Raw genomic sequence first — 18,421 nt, 5'->3', positions numbered from 1 at the left:
CTGACTGGGACTGATCATTTTCCCCTGCCTCCAAGGAGCTCCACAGACCCTGCCATTCTCATTACAGCTGGAAGAAGAGGTTTGCATTCAAGACCAGTCAGGTCCCAGGAGAGCCTGCTATGGTCAGGGGTCCGGCCACCATGCACTCCTGCTCTTCCTTTGGAGCCTTTCCATTCTGTCTTCTCTCTGGCAGCCTGACCTCTCACTCTTCAGTATCCACCCAGTGTGTGTTAGGAGCATTGGTAGCTTTTAATGCACATAAGGTATTTCAGATAACCCAGGATGACATCAGCTTGCCGTATAACACGATAATTAGAATAATTGTCATCAGCACCATTTGCCTGTCCTGTAGCTGGAGCGATGTTAGTGCTTTGCTGGCCCTGTTCCTAGTTTGATTCTGTGAACTAAAAACTGACTTGAGGAATAATCAGAAAAGTGGTAGGGAAAGGGAGGAAGGGCGAGCAAAGGTACAAAGGGTAGCTAACTGTCTCGGGAGGGAAAGATACAGGAGCGAGCGTGGATTGAGGGTGCATGCAGTCTCTGCCGTGGACCAGGCAATGGGGTTGGGGCGAGAGGCACTCTTTGTTTCTGTAGCACAGAGATTTGAAGAGTGTACTGTCACTCTTGTTTTACTTGTCCACGTAGTGGGTCTTTGCAGGAGGAAGTTGGAGAAGGTCACGTGCCAATATCCCAATCCCCTGCCTTGTACCGGACCCCAAACTGCATTTGACTTTTGCGCCATTTTCTGGTGCCTGACCTGCTTCTGGTATTGGCCTGCAGAGTAACGCTGTTGGTTGAGTTGTAAAGGTGGCAGTTTCTTTTCTTTTTTTTTTTTTTAAGATTTTATTTATATATTTGGCAGAGAGAGGCACAGCGAGAGAAGGAACACAAGCAGGGGGAGTGGGAGAGGGAGAAGCAGGCTTCCTGCGAAGCAGGGAGCCCGATGCAGGGCTCGATCCCAGGACCCTGAGATTATGACCTGAGCCGAAGGCAGATGCTTAACGACTGAGCCACCCAGGTGCCCCAAGGTGGCAGTTTCATGGCTGCACACTGCCCCCCACAACACCTGTGTGTTCTCACCTTGACACCACTCAATGGATATTTCTTGCATGAAGAAATGAAGGAACTCATGGGGGGGAGGGGCAGAGAGAGAGGGAGAGAGAGACTCTTCAGCAGGCTCCACACTCAGCGTAGAGCCCAACACAGGGCTCGATCTCACAACACTGAGATCATGACCTGAGCCAAAATCAAGAGTCGGACGCTTAACCGACTGAGCCACCCAGGCGCCCCTGAAGGAGCTCTTTAACGTGTAATTAGAATTCTCATCAGCCCCTTTATTAAAGGAACTTTCTGCATGGCGGATGAATAATTCTGATTTTCAGAATGTTACAGTCTTTATGAATAGTATATTAAATGCCCATATGTTGAGAGCTACAGAGAGATAGAGGGATGATACGAAATAAAGGGATAAAAAAAGCAAATGCCTACCTTTGTGTATGATTCTTGTGTTTATATATTTAGTTAATAATTCAGACTGCTATAAAAATACCGTAGAAAGCACATATTTATTCACAAAAGCCCCTTGGCGTACTCGATTATGTCTCACTTTTCAACCCTGTTGTCCAAGTGTACATCACAAATCTTATTCTTTTATATATCATAACTAAAATGACTGTTCCGAAAAAAAACCCGTGCACTTGGAAAGGTCGTTGTGAAATATTTGGCCGTCTCAAGAAGTTTTAACTTGTCCATCTCCCTGAAGACTCCCATCTAAGCCTATATGATTCACATTTATCAAACACAACCTGTGACCTTCACTCTCTGTGGTTAGGGTGGATGTTATAAATACCCAGTTAATGGCAGCATAGTAGAAATACCTTTGCCTCTGCTAATACCTTCCCCTAGAACTTGCACCATTGTCAGAAGAGAGGGTTTCAGACGACCCTCCTCTTCCTGTAGTTTCCTGCCAAAGGTAAACGGAATGAAGAAATGAGTAACCCGCTCATTTCCAACCCACCAGCTACAGCGTTCTCGCTTTGAGTTTATGGCTAAACCGAAGATGGGCTTGTGTCCTCAGTTGTCTTGGGTCTGGCGTGGCCAGGGCAGACACCTCGATGAAAGTGGGAGTCGGGCACCACCAGTGGGACAGGCTGCGTGGCCGGCACTGTGGGCTGTGGCTGGGGTCGGGGCAGTGGGCTGTGTTCCGTGTCCTGCAGCGGCCACCGTCTCGCGTCCCAGGCCCCTGGAGGAAGCAGGTGTCCGTTGCCACTTCCCGAGGCAGGAGAGGGACCAGCTCGGTCTCCGTGGCAGCTTGGCTCTGGGCTTGTTGACGCCTGTTACAGGCTGCGTGGGACACAGCGAAGAACAGAGTGAAGGGGAATACAGTGCCAGATGATCAGTGCCCTGAAACTCTGATTACTTTTTCTGAAAGTGGTGACAAACTTCTCCCCCAGCAGCCGCAAGAGTGATTAATACTGAGAAAGATAGTTTTTATTGCCTCCCATATGTGGTCATTGGTTTTAGAGAGCACTTCATTTCATCAGTTACTCGTTCATCCCCCCCCCCCAATATTTAGCTGCATATTCAGCTCTGTGCTAGTCACTGCTGGGCATGGGGGCTACCAGGATGGATGAGAGGCAGGACCCCCGCCCTCACTGAACTCCTGAAGGGGAAGAGCCTCCAATCAGGTACGAATGGATGAGTGGACCAGATAAGGCCGTGGGATGGAGAAGCTTGGGTGCTGAGGGAGTGTCAGGAATCCAGGGGCCAGATGGTAGTAAACAGGAAAGGCAGGCTGGGGCCCGGTTATGCACAGCCCTGGGCCCCTGATCTGGGAAGAGCAGGAAGCCTTCGAAGCTCCCAAGGAGGCTGCATTGGTTTCAGGTGGAGGGAGCTGATACTCAGGGAGGCCAGTGGGCTGGATCAAAGGCACTCCGATACTTTTGGGGCTGAACCTGGTGCGGCTGACTCTGCACATCCTCTTTCTGTCCCCAGGCTTCTCTCTGAGGACTCTCCGATGGGAGGTCTGGCCAAAAGGATTGGTAGGAAGTGCTTTTCATAAGAGAGCAATAATTCCTGATGATGTCTTTGAAAAACTGATTATGCTTTTTCTTTGTCTTTTTTTTTTTTTTTTTTAAGATTGTATTTATTTGTTTGAGAGAGAGCGAGAGCGTGCACAAACAGGGTGAGGGGCAGAGGGAGAAGCAGACTCCTGGCTGGGCAGGGAGCCCGATGCAGGGATTTGATCCTGGGATCCCGGGATCATGACCTGAGCCGAAGGCTGATGCTTAACTGACTGAGCCGCCCAGGCGCCCCTGATTTATGCTTTTTCTAACCATCTCTGCATGGCTGAATATAGGTGAATATGATATAGGTGCTTCCAGCCTAACCTCATTGGAGAGGGTGTCACTGCTATTCATGTTCCCAGAGGTCTTGTCTGTTTAATGGCAAGTGGCTTTTAAAGCCTGTTAGAACACTTGTCATACAAAGCCAAATGGATTTTTTTGTCCAAAGCAGCTTCCACGGAGTGCGTATGCCTCGGTGTAAATGTTGGGGTGGTACTTCCTTGTTTTGTGAGAGTGTGGGCCTTATTCATGTGCTCGTTGCTTCGGAGGCTGCTGGGTTTTCCAGTAAACTTGCCCTGGGAGGTTTTCTGGACGGAAGCGGAAGCTTTCTTTCTCTCCTATCAAATAGAAGCCCCTGCAGGCATGTGTGTCCCTGGGTCTGTGCATAGACAAGTAAGAATAGGTGTTGGCCGATTCGCAGCAAAACTGGGAAGAATTGTTCTTACTTGGAATGGCAGCTGTGGGGCAGTAAATTGCGCGGCTGCAGCCAGAGAGTGGACAGCTTCGTTAGTGCCCCCGCCCCAGCGTAGCCACAAGGTCGGTTTTGATGAGAAAGCCTCCCCCTCCTCCCCTCCCCCACTGCCTTCTCTGTTCTTAAAGCCAGTGTCTCACACTGTGGGGCTGTCCTGTTACCAAGTGCTGACCGTCGCTCATGGTTTCATGAGCCAAAGAGCGCGGAGAGAGGTGATACTGGAAAGCAACTCTCCCCGTTGGATTCTTCACACAGAAATTGCAGTATGAAGGTTCTTCTTCTTCTTCTTTTTTTTAATTATGTTATGTTTGTCACCATACATCACATCATTAGTTTTTGATGTAGTGTTCCATGATTCATTGTTTGCGTAAAACACCCAGTGCTCCATGCAGAACGTGCCCTCTTTAATACCCATCACCAGGCTAACCCATCCTCCCACCCCCCTCCCCTCTAGAACCCTCAGTTTGTTTTTCAGAGTCCATCGTCTCTCATGGTTCGTCTCCCCCTCCGATTCCCCCCCTTCATTCTTCCCCTCCTATCTTCTTTTTTTTTTTTTTAACATATATTGTATTATTTGTTTCAGAGGTACAGATCTGAGATTCAACAGTCTTGCACAATTCACAGTGCTCACCACAGTCCATACCCTCCCCAATGTCTCTCACCCAGCCACCCCATCCCTTCCACCCCACCCCCCAATCCAGCAACCCTCAGTTTGTTTCCTGAGATTAAGAATTCCTCATATCAGTGAGGTCATATGATACATGTCTTTCTCTGATTGACTTATTTCGCTCAGCATAACACCCTCCAGTTCCATGCAGTATGAATGTTCTTAATCCCAGTGCCCAGGCGTAGAGTCATACATAGTCAAAGTATCGCATTTCTTTTCCTTTCTTTCTTTCTTCTTTCTTTCTTTCTCTCTTTCTCTCTTTCTTCCTTTCTTTCTTTCTTTCTTTCTTTCTTTCTTTCTTTCTTTCTTTCTTTCTTTCTTTCTTTCTTTCTTTCTTTCTTTCAAGATTTTATTTATTTATTTAATGAGAGAGACACAGCGAGAGTAGGAACACAAGCAGGGGGAGTGGGAGAGAGAGAAGCAGGCTTCCCGCTGAGCAGGGAGCCCGACATGGGACTCGATCCCAGGACCCTGGGATCATGACCTGAGCCAAAGGCAGACGCTTAACGACTGAGCCACCCAGGCGCCCCAACGCGCATTTCTTTTAAGGATGTTTCCAAAATTCACATCTGAGCAAAATACAGCGACCCAAGCAATTGAAAAACACGTGTTTGTCGGTAGTTACTGATGACCTTATATTTAAAACAAGACATTTCCTAAGTAGGCAGAGGCTCTGCGTATTCTTCACACTCATAGGAAGCGGCACGGGTTCTAGAAATGAACCTGGAAACGAGTGAGCCTCTCTGCTTAACCAGGTGGAGGTGAGACGTATGGGGTACTGTTTGCTTCCCCACAGCCTCCCCCCACTTCTCCCCCTGTAGGGTGTGCATTTACTCAGAGGAGCTGGGGCCCTGCATGTGGTGGGAGTAGCCATCCCTTGGTGACTCAAGGGAGAGTCACCATTTTGGTTGGGAGTCCTTAAATAATCAAGCAGAAACCTTTACCTTTAAGTGCACAGTGGCTGGTGATCCAGCCTCTTGCCATCCTTCTGATACTTCCTCTATTTATTTTCTTTATTTTTCTTGAATCACAGATCTCTTCGATATTGTAATCAGCTCTGTTTACCCTTCCGATGTAAAGAACTGCAGCAGGCCAAATTATGCCACTTTATATCCTGTTCCAATACTGCATTATTGGGCACACCCCCCACCCTGTTGCCCCCACCATGTGTAGAATGCCTCAATTGTTTTTAAAACATATGTGGGCTTATCTGATAGCCATTTTAATTGCATTTCATCCATCTGACCTGAATATTAATGACTGAAATACCTTTATGTGTGGTAGGGTTGAATAAATGTTTAGTGAGTGATCTTCTGCAGTACGAACTTTTAGTGTCCCCACTCACATGTCATTCTAGGAATTAAATATAAATTTGATGCACGGATTGATCACAAGGTTTTTGTACAAATGTTGGCTCACATTACTTCCTTGGTGTGAGAAAACAATGTTGTGAAAGTGAAAGATGATTATGAATTTCAAAGTTCCATGTATTGATTGTAATAATATATCACTTTCTAGTTGCAAAACTTATTTTATGCTCTGGGACTATAAGTGGGATAGATAAAAAGTCTTTGGTTAAAACTTACTGAATTGATGCAGGATTTCATGTGTGCATTTTAGGACATTTATTTCACTTAACATTTTCTTTCTACTTACATTCCAAATTCAGCTAGATTGGGGGTAGTTGCTGAGATTCCCAGACAGGAGACTTCCAGATAGGTGAGGTGTGACTATGCTATTTACTGCACATTAAGAAACAGGGCCCAATTTGCAAAACTTGGCCATACTTTGCAAAAGAGAATTGACAAAAATTTACCTCTGATTTTTGATAGAGGATAAATACATCAAAAGTTTTTCAAAGATTCAAACTTTGGGAGCTTTCATTTTAAATCTTTGGAAAATAGGATAACCGGTTCCCACTCAGACAACAGTTTGTTGATCACTGTTAACTCAGCTCAAAGCTGAGCATAAAGAGGGAACTGACCATGAGTATTTTGGGGGGTTTTTTTGGTTTTTTTTTTATGTCGATGTGCTCAAAGCTCTATCGCTGAGTCACCAAACACAGAGGAATGCTCCTTTAAGGTATTTTATAAAGCAAAAAATTCTATAACTGTAAATCTGTTCTAATGGATAGAAATTACATTGGATGGATGAGGACACTGTCCATATTGTAGTCAAGGACCTAAAATCCACACCTTTCTCCTTTTCTGCCCTTGAGAAAAGTAAAGGGCAAATTAATATTGAAATCAGTTTATTCTGGACGCCTGGGTGGCTCAGTTGGTTAAGCGACTGCCTTCGGCTCAGGTCATGATCCTGGAGTCCCTGGATCGAGTCCCGCGTCGGGCTCCCTGCTCGGCAGGGAGTCTGCTTCTCCCTCTGACCCTCCTCCCTCTCATGCTCTCTGTCTCTCATTCTCTCTCTCTCAAATAAATAAATAAAATCTTTAAAAAAAAAAAAAAAAGAAATCAGTTTATTCTGGCTTAATAACTCTTGTCCTAGAAAAGTGTTTCTCGGAGTGTTTTGCAAGGATCACTAGTTTCTAGAAGCTCTCCCAAATACTGTTTCAAACTGTGTCTGGGCTGGGTCACCTAGAATGCACATCCCATGGTGACAGCTCAGTGGGATCTGGGGACTGTTGAACCCATATTCCTCAGACTTCTGGACTTGAGCACTTCTTTTTCCTCTCCTTCAGAAGACTTACTTTTGGATTGTTGTCTCAGGAGGCCTATGACCTTGTTAGCGCATTGCTTGGGAAGATGGGGGCCATGTGACACTTTTTCTCCTAGTCTCATTGACTAAATATAGATAAATAATTTATAAATATTTGTGTATTTTAAGTTACTCCGTCTTTCCCATAGTCATTTGGAAAAGAAGTGAAAGCTGAAAATTTTTTTTTCAAAATAATATTTAATATGTTAAATATTGAGTGAAGAGAATCCAGATATCAGATTATAAAATTAATCTTTCTGCATGGGATCCACAGGAAAGAATAGGGTGAGCAGAAATGTAAAAAGGCTTTGAGGACCAAGTTTTAAATTAGGCCGTGTCCTGCTTCAGAGGACACAGAAGAGATTTATAAAAATTTTCAACAATATCAATACTTTAATTTCTAGGAAATTATGGAATGAATACAAGAACTATTTAGGAAGCTTTTTTTTTCAGGGTTTCTAAAGGTTAGGATTTATCTTTTCTTTTTAATTCTGACCTCTGCAATCGGCAAAGACTATCCTCAGCCGCTAAAGTTCTGTAGAAAGACATGAATCTAGACAATAGTTTTGTTTAGACCATTTTATAGACACATTGTCCAATTGTAGTTTTCAGAGGAAAACATGTTTTTCTTTGAATTGACTGTTCTGGGTGTGATAGGCCCCAAAAGAAATCCACGTCTTAATCCCAGGAAAGCATGAGCCTCTTACCTTGCACGGCAGAAGGAATCTTGTACCTGGGATATTGTTAAGGAGTTTGAGATGAGGAGATTACTTGGGATTATTCGGGTGGCCCTGATGTAATTAAAAGCATCCTTTTAAGAGGAAGGTGGGGGACCAGAGTCAGAGTCAGAGAAGAAGGTCGGAGTGATTCGGAGCCACAAGCAGAGGATGTGGGCAGCCTCTCGAAGCTGCAAGAAACTCTGGAAGAACGCAGTACTAGTTTCATGAGCCAGGGAGATGGTAAGCGTGTGTCGTTTTCAGCCACTAAGTTTGTGGTAATTTGTTGCAGCAGTGAGTGGGCACCAATACACCGAAGAAGAGATTCGGTCGCTCGCGGACTCAATATTGAGGGCCTGCTGTGTGCTGGGCAGCGTCCCCAGCGCCAGAGGGTCAGCTCATGGGGACCTCATGGTCTAGACGGAGACAGGGCGTGACTTCAGAGAGCGTGGGTGTGGCTGGGGAACAGAAGTGTCCAACAGTAGAAAGTGAGCGGACCCATCGTGCAGGGGGTCTCATTTTGCTGGGGCCACGGTCTTAGAAGGCCTCGCTGTCCGAGGAGGTGACATTTAGCTAAGACCCGGCCGACAGAAAGGATGTGACCGTGCTGAGCTCGGGAAGGACACGGCAGTACCAGTGGGCAGGGGGCTCTCCTGCTTCCCACGCCCCCTCCCGAGGCGGAGCTTCTCAGGGCCACTTCGAGTCAGAGAGCAGGAGTGGTGACTGACCCCTGACTCCCCACCCGCAGGAATTCCTCATCCGTTCTTTCCACGCGTTCTTTCTGTTGTTGTCGACATCCCCACGCGGTGGCGGGACGTCGCCCATCCTCCGCTTCTTCCTTACAAACCGTCTCCACCTCCACGTGGGGTCTTCTGTGAGCAGGAGCCTTGACTCCCGATCCTTGCTGATGCTGTGACAGAGCCAAGAACGACGTGTGTCATCGAGTCCCTCGGAGGCTCTGTGATCTGGATGAGCCTCCAGCTTCCCGCAGCACCAGCTCTGCAGGTGGGGACCAGGCCTGCCACCGCCCGCCCCTTACACGTGGCGGACAGAGCGTTTCTGTGGCCGGCTCCTTACGAATAAGCAGTGAGGTTGAACACGCTCAGCCGTTCTGCCTGGAAGTGACATGGAGTTGACATGGATTTTGGAGAATGCTTATTCCTGGCACCTGCTTTTATCAGCACGAAAGCAGCCCCGAAAGGGGATGGGACGTTCCCCAAATGTGTCAAAAGCTGTCCCTGGCCTTCCCGATGTCAGCTGAGGTCAGACCGAGTGTAGCTGAGGATGGAGCCCTCAGCAGGAAGCTGGGCCTTGCTTTCCTTCTCTCTTGACATCTTTTTGAAAAGTAAAAATGGACCCATCCTGCCTGGCTGTGAACATCTGTAAATTGCTTATATACACAACTGAGGGCGTGTTCTGCCTTCTGAAATGTTTTCTCTAGTGGCCTCGATTCTTAGTCAGGTCCTGACTTTTTGAGCCCCCAAATGTTGTGCCTTCCGGAATTAAAAGTGTCTGCTCCCACGCCTGCCCGATCGTGTGGGCTCAGGAAACTACAGGAAGGTGTCTGGAGGCTCCTGCAAACTCTGTGTCACATTGTAAATATATGTGTAGTGGGGTCTTTGGGTTTTTTCTTTTTTAATGAGTAGAATAAGGTAGTTATGCTCAGTAATACCCATTCACCAAAAGGAAAGGGGTGGGGGTGTTAAATCATTGTGTTTTTTGATGAATGGCTTGTACGCTGAAAAATAAATTGGACAAACTGGCATAGAGCTCAGTGAACATGAAATCAGCTATTAGAAGAAAGCTTGTGAACAAATTCTGGGGCAGATATGCATCTTTTGATTAATGCCCTATCAATCATCCACACGGCTACCTTAGCGGAGTCTTGCTGTAATCATTCACAGTTGCTTTCGGAAACACGGGCAGAAACTATAGCATGGCAGAAACAGAATATTATTACTGATTTTTCCCTAACTTGCCATGAACAATGACTGTTTTCACCATGTTTCTGCTTGCCTTTATTACAGAACTACAATGCAGAATGAAAGGAGAGTTCCTCCAAGCTGGGTGAAATTCTCCGAGGGTATTCTTTAATGATATTCAGTCTTAAATGGGCAAGCTATTGTAACGCAAGGTTCTCTGTAGGAATAATAGTAATGTAATCCCATTGAAGCTGCCTTTCATGGATTGTAGTCAAATAGGCAAAACGTGGAGTCACGTTAATGAACAGAGTATATCTTTGGAATTATTACTTAAAGTTGTTGAAGTGGTTTGAATTTTGTTATTGTAATTATTATTATATTCTCAGTTAATGCGCTTACCAGCAATAGTAATTAACCCACCAGATTGGAAATTTGCATGAATTCTACCTTTGACAGTACAAGAAACCCCGATTCTTTCTGGGTATTACACAGCAGGATGGAGGAAATATATATATATATTTTTTTTTCACTGATTATTTTTAAGAAGGAAATGTTCATGAATGCAATTATAGTTTTTCATGCATTTTTAAGCCATTGGCAAATTCCTCGAGAACACTTCATTCTTTTAAGAGGATTTGATTCCTAAACTGTGCCGGCACAAAGAACGATTTGACACCGTCTACCGGTTGAGAAATCTTTAGGTAATAGTGCGGCTTCCTGGAAACCCGCTGCAGGCTGGACGGTGCTGTGGCATAATGAAGTGGTGACAGGCATTAGCATGTATAATGGGCTTTCACAAACATTTAATGCTATTTAGCTGGGAGAGGGAGCCATGCTCTCCTATTGGAATATTCCTCCACCGAAGCCCATTGATCACCGATTTCAGCCAGGAGAGGTTAATCCATCAGCTTCTGTAACCAGACGGCACTGATGGAAATTCTTTAGGTGGCATTCTGGATGAACCAAGCTTTCCATCTTTACAAACAAATGAGTGATATGACAAGCATGGTGTTCAAAACACATTTAACCAATTGATTTTCCTTCCTCTTGTAATAAGATCTGGAGACATATGAAAGCACGCAGCGTGAGCCGAGATTAAAGGAATTGCTCCATGCACGGAAACATACGGCCCTGAGAGCCAATAAAAGTACTATAAAGCATGTAGTCACCCATTCTCTTTTTTATATAAAGTTTGTTATTGCAATAAATAGCTGTTATTGAGCCGACGCCTTTTGTTTCCGTCGTGCTGAGCCTTATTTCAGGTCTGTGTGTCTGGGCGCAGGCACATGTGTGTCCTGGCTCAGTGGCTGCGTTTCTCTTGGAAGTGTCCAAGATGTTCATCGTCAACCGTTTTTACCTTCTGATTTCAATAGGGAGACCTGTCATTTGGGATGGTAGCACCAGGTGTAATGATGCAAACTTGGTGTGCTCGCAGTACTCTCTGCATTCGTGTAAACGAGAGCCTTCTACTCTTTCTTCCCCACCTGCAGCCCTGCCTTGAGCTTCACCTACCCTTCTGCACCCGTGTCTCTCCATATGCATCAACAAATCTTAAGCCGACAACAGAGCTTAGGCTCGGCCTTTGGACACAGCCCTCCGCTCATCCACCCTGCTCCAACGTTTCCAACACAGAGGCCTATTCCTGGGATCCCCACGGTTCTGAACCCCGTCCAGGTCAGCTCGGGCCCTTCTGAGTCCTCACAGGTGAGAGACACAGCTCGATGATCCGTCCTGTAATCGTAGGGGAGAGCCATGCCCAGCCCGGGAGCTCCGAGCGGGCCCACTACCTTGGCATTCTCGTGGCTTCCATGCCGCTGTCTTCCTAACCCAGGGCCATAGTCTTCAGGTTTGATGAGTGTGGCATGTGTGTGTTCCTCATTCAGCAGTGGCTTCCTCCCCCAGAGTCGTTTCTTCCTCGGTGGGACAGCAGGCTGCTTGATGAGGGTCTGTAACCCTACTCAGGGCAGTACGCTGCGTGAAGGGGTCACTCTCGTTTGGTGACTCTCTCCACAGGCACCTCGAATCCCGTGATAACTTCATGGGACAAACCACGCCGTGCCCTCTGCTCTTAACCTTCTCACTAATCCTGCTCAGAGAAGAGTTTGAATCCTCTAAATAAAGAACGTTGTAAATTGTTCCTTTTAGTTTCCTACCCACGTCACAACTCTGTTCTTCTAAATACACCGTGGGAGCTCATGAAAGCCCAGGCCCCCGGCTCTGTTCTTCTAGCTTTTAGAAGCCACTGGGAGTTTATTTATTTATTTATTTATTTTTAAGATTTCATTTATTTATTTGACACACATAGTGAGAGAGAGAGCACAAGCGGGGGGAGTAGCCGGCCGAGGGAGAGGGAGAAGCAGGCTCCCCGTTGAGCAGGGAACCTGACTCAGGGCTTGATCCCAGGACCCTGGGATCATGACCCCAGCTGAAGGCAGACGCTTAACCAACTGAGCCACGCAGGCGCCCCTAGAAGCCACAGGGAGTTTCCACTCCTGAGTGGGACCAAGGAGTTTCCTCATGGATGTGTTTTCTGGCCTCAGACACATTTTCCGAACTCTGCTGTCGTGGGATTGGAGCGTTACCAGAGTCCTTGTTCTAGTGCCACATTGGCCTGCTCGTCTGCACTTGTGTGTTTTAGCTCTGGTCCCGCTCCTTGGAAACCTAATCTTTGTCTCTGTCTCTGTCCCCGCAAACGTCACCAGCAGAACAAGCCGACGAGTGAGTCCGCGGTGAGCAGCTCGGGAGACCTGATGCATAACAAGAGGTCCAAGATCAAGCCCGACGAAGACCTGCCCAGCCCGGGGCCGCGGGGCCCGCAGGTGAGGCACCGGGGCTCTGCCGCTGGCCTGTGGCTCCCTCCAAGCTGAGGTCTCTCACAGAATTTCCGTATCCACCGTGTTCTTGGCCTTGGCCTTGGCCATCCCCATGCACTTGGCAGGAGGCCAGTGATGGAGTCTGACTCCGTTTGATTCCCTAACTCAGAAACGCTGCAGGAAGCTGTTGGGGGGCGGGGGGAGATAAACTATAGCTCGTGGTGCAACTGGTTGGATTAATTTGTTCCTGATCACTGATAGGGACCAAGCTTCAGTCCTGAGCCCTGGTCTTAGGCCCCGGAATACGAACTCCTGGCCCTAAGCCAGAGCTGGGCAGAGTTGATGATATTCCTTACACTGACCATGTTCTTATTTGTTCTCATTTTGCCTTTTCCCACTTACCAGGACGGAGGGATGGATCAAGGCACAACTAACCTAACTTAAGGCCAGTTAGATTCTGGTCCTTTCTTTACCCAGAGTCTTGAAAGTACGAGTTTTGAAGGTCCAATCTGGTCTCTTCTTTAAGGCATTTAGACCCTCTGAGTTTCCATTTTAAATGTGTTTATTATGCCTATAATATCATCTCCGAGGGTCCCTGTGCTTGACACAGGAAGGAGGTCAGTGAATATTAATTCCTGGAAATAGGGGTTGGACAGGAGTCTGGACATCCACAGAATCTGGACCTTTCTACATCCGGGCTGCTCCAGCCCCCAGCTCAGACTACCTCCACCCAAATTTCCTTTCGAGTGAGCACTTTGAGGATGGAATGAATGGGTCTCGTAGGTTCTGAAATCCATCCTTTTCCTTGAATTTTCCTGGCCAACAACCTTGCTGGTTACACCTAAATGCTCGTATGTAGTTTTTGTCATCCTGCCCCAGATGAGATCCCAAATCTGTGCACCTAGTCATCTCTCAGAGTTCTGGAAATTGTTTGCATTTTCACTGCCATGAAGCTGCCTCGGACAGTAGAAAAGACGCAGCTGCTAAGCTTTAGATGCTGTGGTTCTTGGGCAGCAAGCCGTATCCTCGGAGCTCAGAGGTTGAACCAGGAAGACATGATCCCTCTAAAACCCAGAAAGTGCCTGTCACAGCCTCCAAGGCAGGGGAAGGCAGAATTAGAATTACTGGTAAACCATTGCCCTGATTCCAAAATATGAGAATCAACAAATTAATACACGAAAAAGAATCTAACCGAAAGAGAAAGGCCAGTCTTTTGGGTAAAGACTGCATGACCTAATTGAATTGCTTCTTTCTTACGGGATGACATTTTAATTTCTTTTTCTCTCTCGTATTCAGGGGCAAAGTTTGGCCTCAATTTCTTATCATCATTACGGTTGGGACTGTTGTTTTTAATCCCACATTAACAATCTCTGAAGATATATTTGGTAAATCGGAAAACACGCACACAAATGATTCCATACGTTTGACTTCTTCTGTCCATAAAATCCAGCTGCTAGACCTGGGCTCTGTTTTCTTTTCCCTGAAAAATTGCCTCAGGATGAAGACCCATGCAATCAGGTTTTTTTCTTTTCTCTGTCCTTCCATTGTGTCTGATCTTTTTTTCCCCTCTCTCCTCCCTCCCCGCCTCCCCCCGCCCCACCCCCACCCAGGAACAGCCGGAAGGAACGACCCTGGTGAAGGAGGAAGGGGACAAAGACGAAAGCAAACAGGAGCCTGAAGTCATCTATGAGACCAACTGCCACTGGGAAGGCTGCACACGGGAGTTTGACACCCAGGAACAGCTGGTGCACGTAAGTCGGGGGGACTCGGGAAGTGAGCTTTACAACTACGTGACCTTTCCTGTGGGGTCGGCTTCCCTGACCCTGCGCTGAGTCAGGTTTCTTAGCTAGCAGGCTGCAAACTGGAGAGGGCTTTATGATTTTCTGAGAATAAAGAAAACTGAGCCATGGTGCTTGACCTGTTCAGTCAGCTAAAGCTTAGTGTAAAATTCAATAAAGTCTTCAATAGAGAGCGTAATGACTCTGATCCCGTAAGCCAGAAAACACTATTTTGAGTTTGCGTCTTTGATGGTTATTGAATAATAGTAAGCTGGACATGAATTATTTTTAACCTTTTAACCAAGTTTGATTCTCCTCTCCTAGACCCAGCCATGGTAGGGAAAAAAAAAATTGTAGAGGTGGGGAATTCCTTTTCTTCTGTTCTGCCTTCTTTTTCCAAACCCTCAAGGCCAAGGAACCTCCCAGTATTTTATGCAGCAATTAGTACTATGCGTGAGATAGGTAGATGCTTGGGGAAGCCATTAACACAGTTTCTTGACTGAAGGCCAACCCTTGCAGGGCGGGTAGTTCCATGGAAAAAGTGATGTGTATTTTTAAATGCGTCCGGTGGCATGGATTTTTGAAACCTGCAGCATGGTCAGACTGAGATCCACACCTCATCTTACTATACCATGTCCAGAAGTGTTGCCCCTGTGGGTTTTATTTCCAATAACGCAGTGCACTCCCCACACCCATGTGCACATACCTGATGAGGCGTATTTCCTTTGCCAGTGCTTCATTTGATTTGGCGCTTTCTTTCACGCCAGAGGAGTCTCCTTAGCCAATGGGACCGGGAGCAGCTGAGACGGAAGGGTCTCTCTCTCTCGATCATCGAGACTAGACAGCGTAGGCTCATTGAGGCATTACGGATGGTCTGCTGTGTGTGGCCGGTTCACCCGCTTGTCCGGTGACAGAAGATCCGACAGAGAGGCAGGGCCCCGCCCACCCCCCCCCACACACACCGCACACACTCGCCCCGTTGTCTCTTCTTTTCTGGTAACTTTTAATTTTAGATGACCCATATTTCTTGATAACACTTCTCCATTTAAACGCTAAAATTATACAATTCTTGACACATCCCACATTTTCCACCGTCCGCAGGAACTTCTCCAGGGTGTCGTCTGCAACTTGGCTCCTCCTCTGTGATGTATTCCACACGTTGTCATCACGGCAAAGTGTTAAATAGACCGTTTGCCAGGATTTGCGATCCGTTAGGTACAGAATGTTTTGAGGAGTTAACATGACATCAGCAGGGCTCCCCCCCACCCACATTTCTTTCTTAATCATGTCTCCTTGTAATTGTGTAGGAAGAATTATAGATTTCTCAGCACAGCAAGAAACCTAGAAAGTCAAATGTTTTTAATTAAGGTAGATTTCCAGATTTTTCCATGAACTTAATTCAATTCTTTCTCTTTAATTTGAGGCAAGTGTTATTTTTAAGCCAAGCCTTACTTAATGGCCCTTTCTTCTTGCTGACTTTTAATGGAAACCACAGACATGGTCCTACCAAAGGGGGAAAAGAAAAAGTTTGGAATTTTTCTTCTAGTGTAGGGAGATATTCCCGAAGAGTGCAGTATGCCAGGGCTACCCTTAGTGATAGAAGGAGTGAATAACCCACATGAGGGGAACGGTTTGCATGAAAACTGCCATCGCGAGCGAGATATTACCAGAGCTGCTTGAGTCCTGAGAGGTGACACCGTCCCATGGTGCCTTTTCTGAGGATAAGTCATTGTATTTTCCAAGGAGGGCTGTGATTATGGCTCAGCTGTTACCAGATGCAGGATGGAGCAAGAGCTTATTCGGAGTCTACATTTCAAAGGAATCGTGTTCCTCATTAGAGACCAGGTTTGATGTAGCGTTTTTAACCTTTCTGCTACCTACTGAATGCGAAAGCTTTTAAGAGACAGTGACTCTTGTAGGTGTATTTAATCTCAGTGGCGAAAGGCTTTAGGGAGTGATGATGTTTTAGCAGAGACCTGAGTAGTTTTGCGGTAAATCTGCTTAAACGATCAACTTGAATGACCACCGTGTTGTGTTCTTATCGTAAAAAATCTGACTGAATCCACATACAGGGGAAATTTTTGATTCCAAACCAGCTAGAAGGAATTCATGTCAGGAGTAGGAGAAAATCCAATGTAGTACCTTCATGATGTTAATTTTAGTCTGAGATAAATTACATACATTAAGTGGATTACAGTTATAACTTGGCCACAACCTAAATAAAAACACTAGGGCATGTCACTTATTTTCCACCTTTCTACTCGTTACCTGAAGTGCGGATATTGCCAATGTGTGCGTTTAAGTCGATTTTACTTTGCATGACATGCAAGTACCTTCCTCCCGGTGGGCGTTATCTGGTTGCATCAGCAGTGACCTGGGATAGCACGAGCACTTTATTCTTTGCTGATTGAAGGAATAGCTCCATACCCACCTAATTATTTTGGTGGCAGGTGGAAAAAATACCAGTGGCAAACCCCAGTTTTTTTTTAAGGACGGAGGGAAGTCTTAACTGTTTCCATTCCCATGGCTCTCCTTGGAGAGACGGCATTTTGTGAATTAGCTGAATTTTCATGCTCCATGCGACCAAGAGGCAAGGTGTTAAACCATTCTGATGCTCTGCCTTATTTATAGCCATGACCCATTCTTCTTCCCCCTCTTACAGTTAATAGAAAGATTCATGATTCTTCATGGTTGTCTATCTAGGGCCTGACAGGCCCGACTGCCTGCTAAAGCAAGTCACTATCTATAATTGATATCCTTCCGTGGAATAGGTGCTGGCTGCAATTGAAGGGCTTTGCTGAAAGCTCTTAAATCCTGACAAGTTCTCCCCTTGTTCTGGTTCAGTCGCTGAGCTGCACGGTTGGAATTCCAGAGCCATTTGAACTTGGTGCAAAAGGGAGACATGTGTTTCACATTAGCAAATCACAAAGTTGAAGAGGAGAATTAGGGACGCGGCGGGCTCTGCCCGCCAGGTAGTCTCATTCCCAGCGTAATGCACTCCGTGTTCTCTTAAACATTACCTCGTCCCATTACTGGCCCAACAGATGCGCTAACCATTGCCTTTCCCTTCTCTTCTCCTTTATTGCAAGCGCCTGTCCTCCGCCAGGTGTGTGTTTATTCTAGGTTTGCTGTAGGGTCTTTATCACGGGGATGTTTAATTAATTTCTCTTCCCAGCAAGATAATTATAATTGGGCTTAGTTACTCTCAAGCTAGTATTAAATTTGTCATAAATTTACTTCTATGCCCAGAAGCTAAGAAGACAGATGTATATTTTTGTTAACCAGGTTTTTGTTATACTTTGTCCCTTTCTTGGTGTCAGTTAAAATAGAACAGAACAAGAGAGTAAAAAGGAGATCCGGTATAAAAATGAATTCAAAGTACCTTTGATTAAGACTGAATTGATTATTGATTTGTTGAGATGCAAACGCTTTCTCTTTCCTTGGCATCTGAAAGCACGTATTCTAACACCTCAAAGTAAGTTGGAAAGTCCACATTTTCCCTTCAATTCCAAATTAATTAGACTCTTTTTTTGCTGTTGTGCACGGCATATTACAAAAGACACGAATCTTACATTTAAATTTATTTCTGAAGGTGGCAGAATGTTGGCTCTCAACATGTTTTCTGGTTTTGTTTTGGCTTTTTTTGGGGGGGAGGGCATGCAAAAAACTCAACTTCCATCTTCTGGTCTGGCCTCGCGCGAGGATGAGGGAGGCTTCCAAACCTTCCTGAGAGCCATTTCCCGCTTGCATTCCTTCTGTCCTAGAACTCAGTCCCATCTTCGGCTCTAGGAGGGTCGAGGGGTCTGAAACAATGCACAGCGTGAGCCCAAGTTAGTCATTTCTAGGTTCTCCGAAACCTGCCCGCGTTGTTTCTGAATGACATGATACGGCCCATCAAAGTTTTTGATTTGAGAGGCTTTTTCAAAAGAGGAGATTTATTCCTAAAAATGCGAAGAATGTGCACCTCAGTATGGGTCACCACCGCTCGGTGGCTGGTGAT

General features: G+C 46.1%; 1 protein-coding gene across 2 annotated transcripts in view; it reads left to right on the top strand.

Moving 5' to 3' along the window:
• Nucleotides 1-18,421, top strand: part of GLI3 (GLI family zinc finger 3) — a 276,807-nt gene that overhangs the window by 190,294 nt on the left and 68,092 nt on the right. The window contains exons 8-10 of one of the 2 annotated variants that reach the window (XM_064575454.1): nt 11,321-11,534; nt 12,533-12,649; nt 14,254-14,394. In XM_064575454.1, the coding sequence (XP_064431524.1) occupies nt 11,321-11,534; nt 12,533-12,649; nt 14,254-14,394 (472 nt within the window). The remainder of the gene's footprint in view (nt 1-11,320; nt 11,535-12,532; nt 12,650-14,253; nt 14,395-18,421) is intronic. The other variant, XM_064575455.1, reaches the window with a different exon arrangement.

The sequence above is a fragment of the Mirounga angustirostris genome, unplaced genomic scaffold (assembly GCF_029215605.1).
Source record: "Mirounga angustirostris isolate CCGP_5_RB_7025 unplaced genomic scaffold, mMirAng1.0.hap1 SCAF_12, whole genome shotgun sequence".
Taxonomy (NCBI): domain Eukaryota; kingdom Metazoa; phylum Chordata; class Mammalia; order Carnivora; family Phocidae; genus Mirounga; species Mirounga angustirostris.
This window is presented reverse-complemented; position numbering and strand designations above follow the sequence as displayed.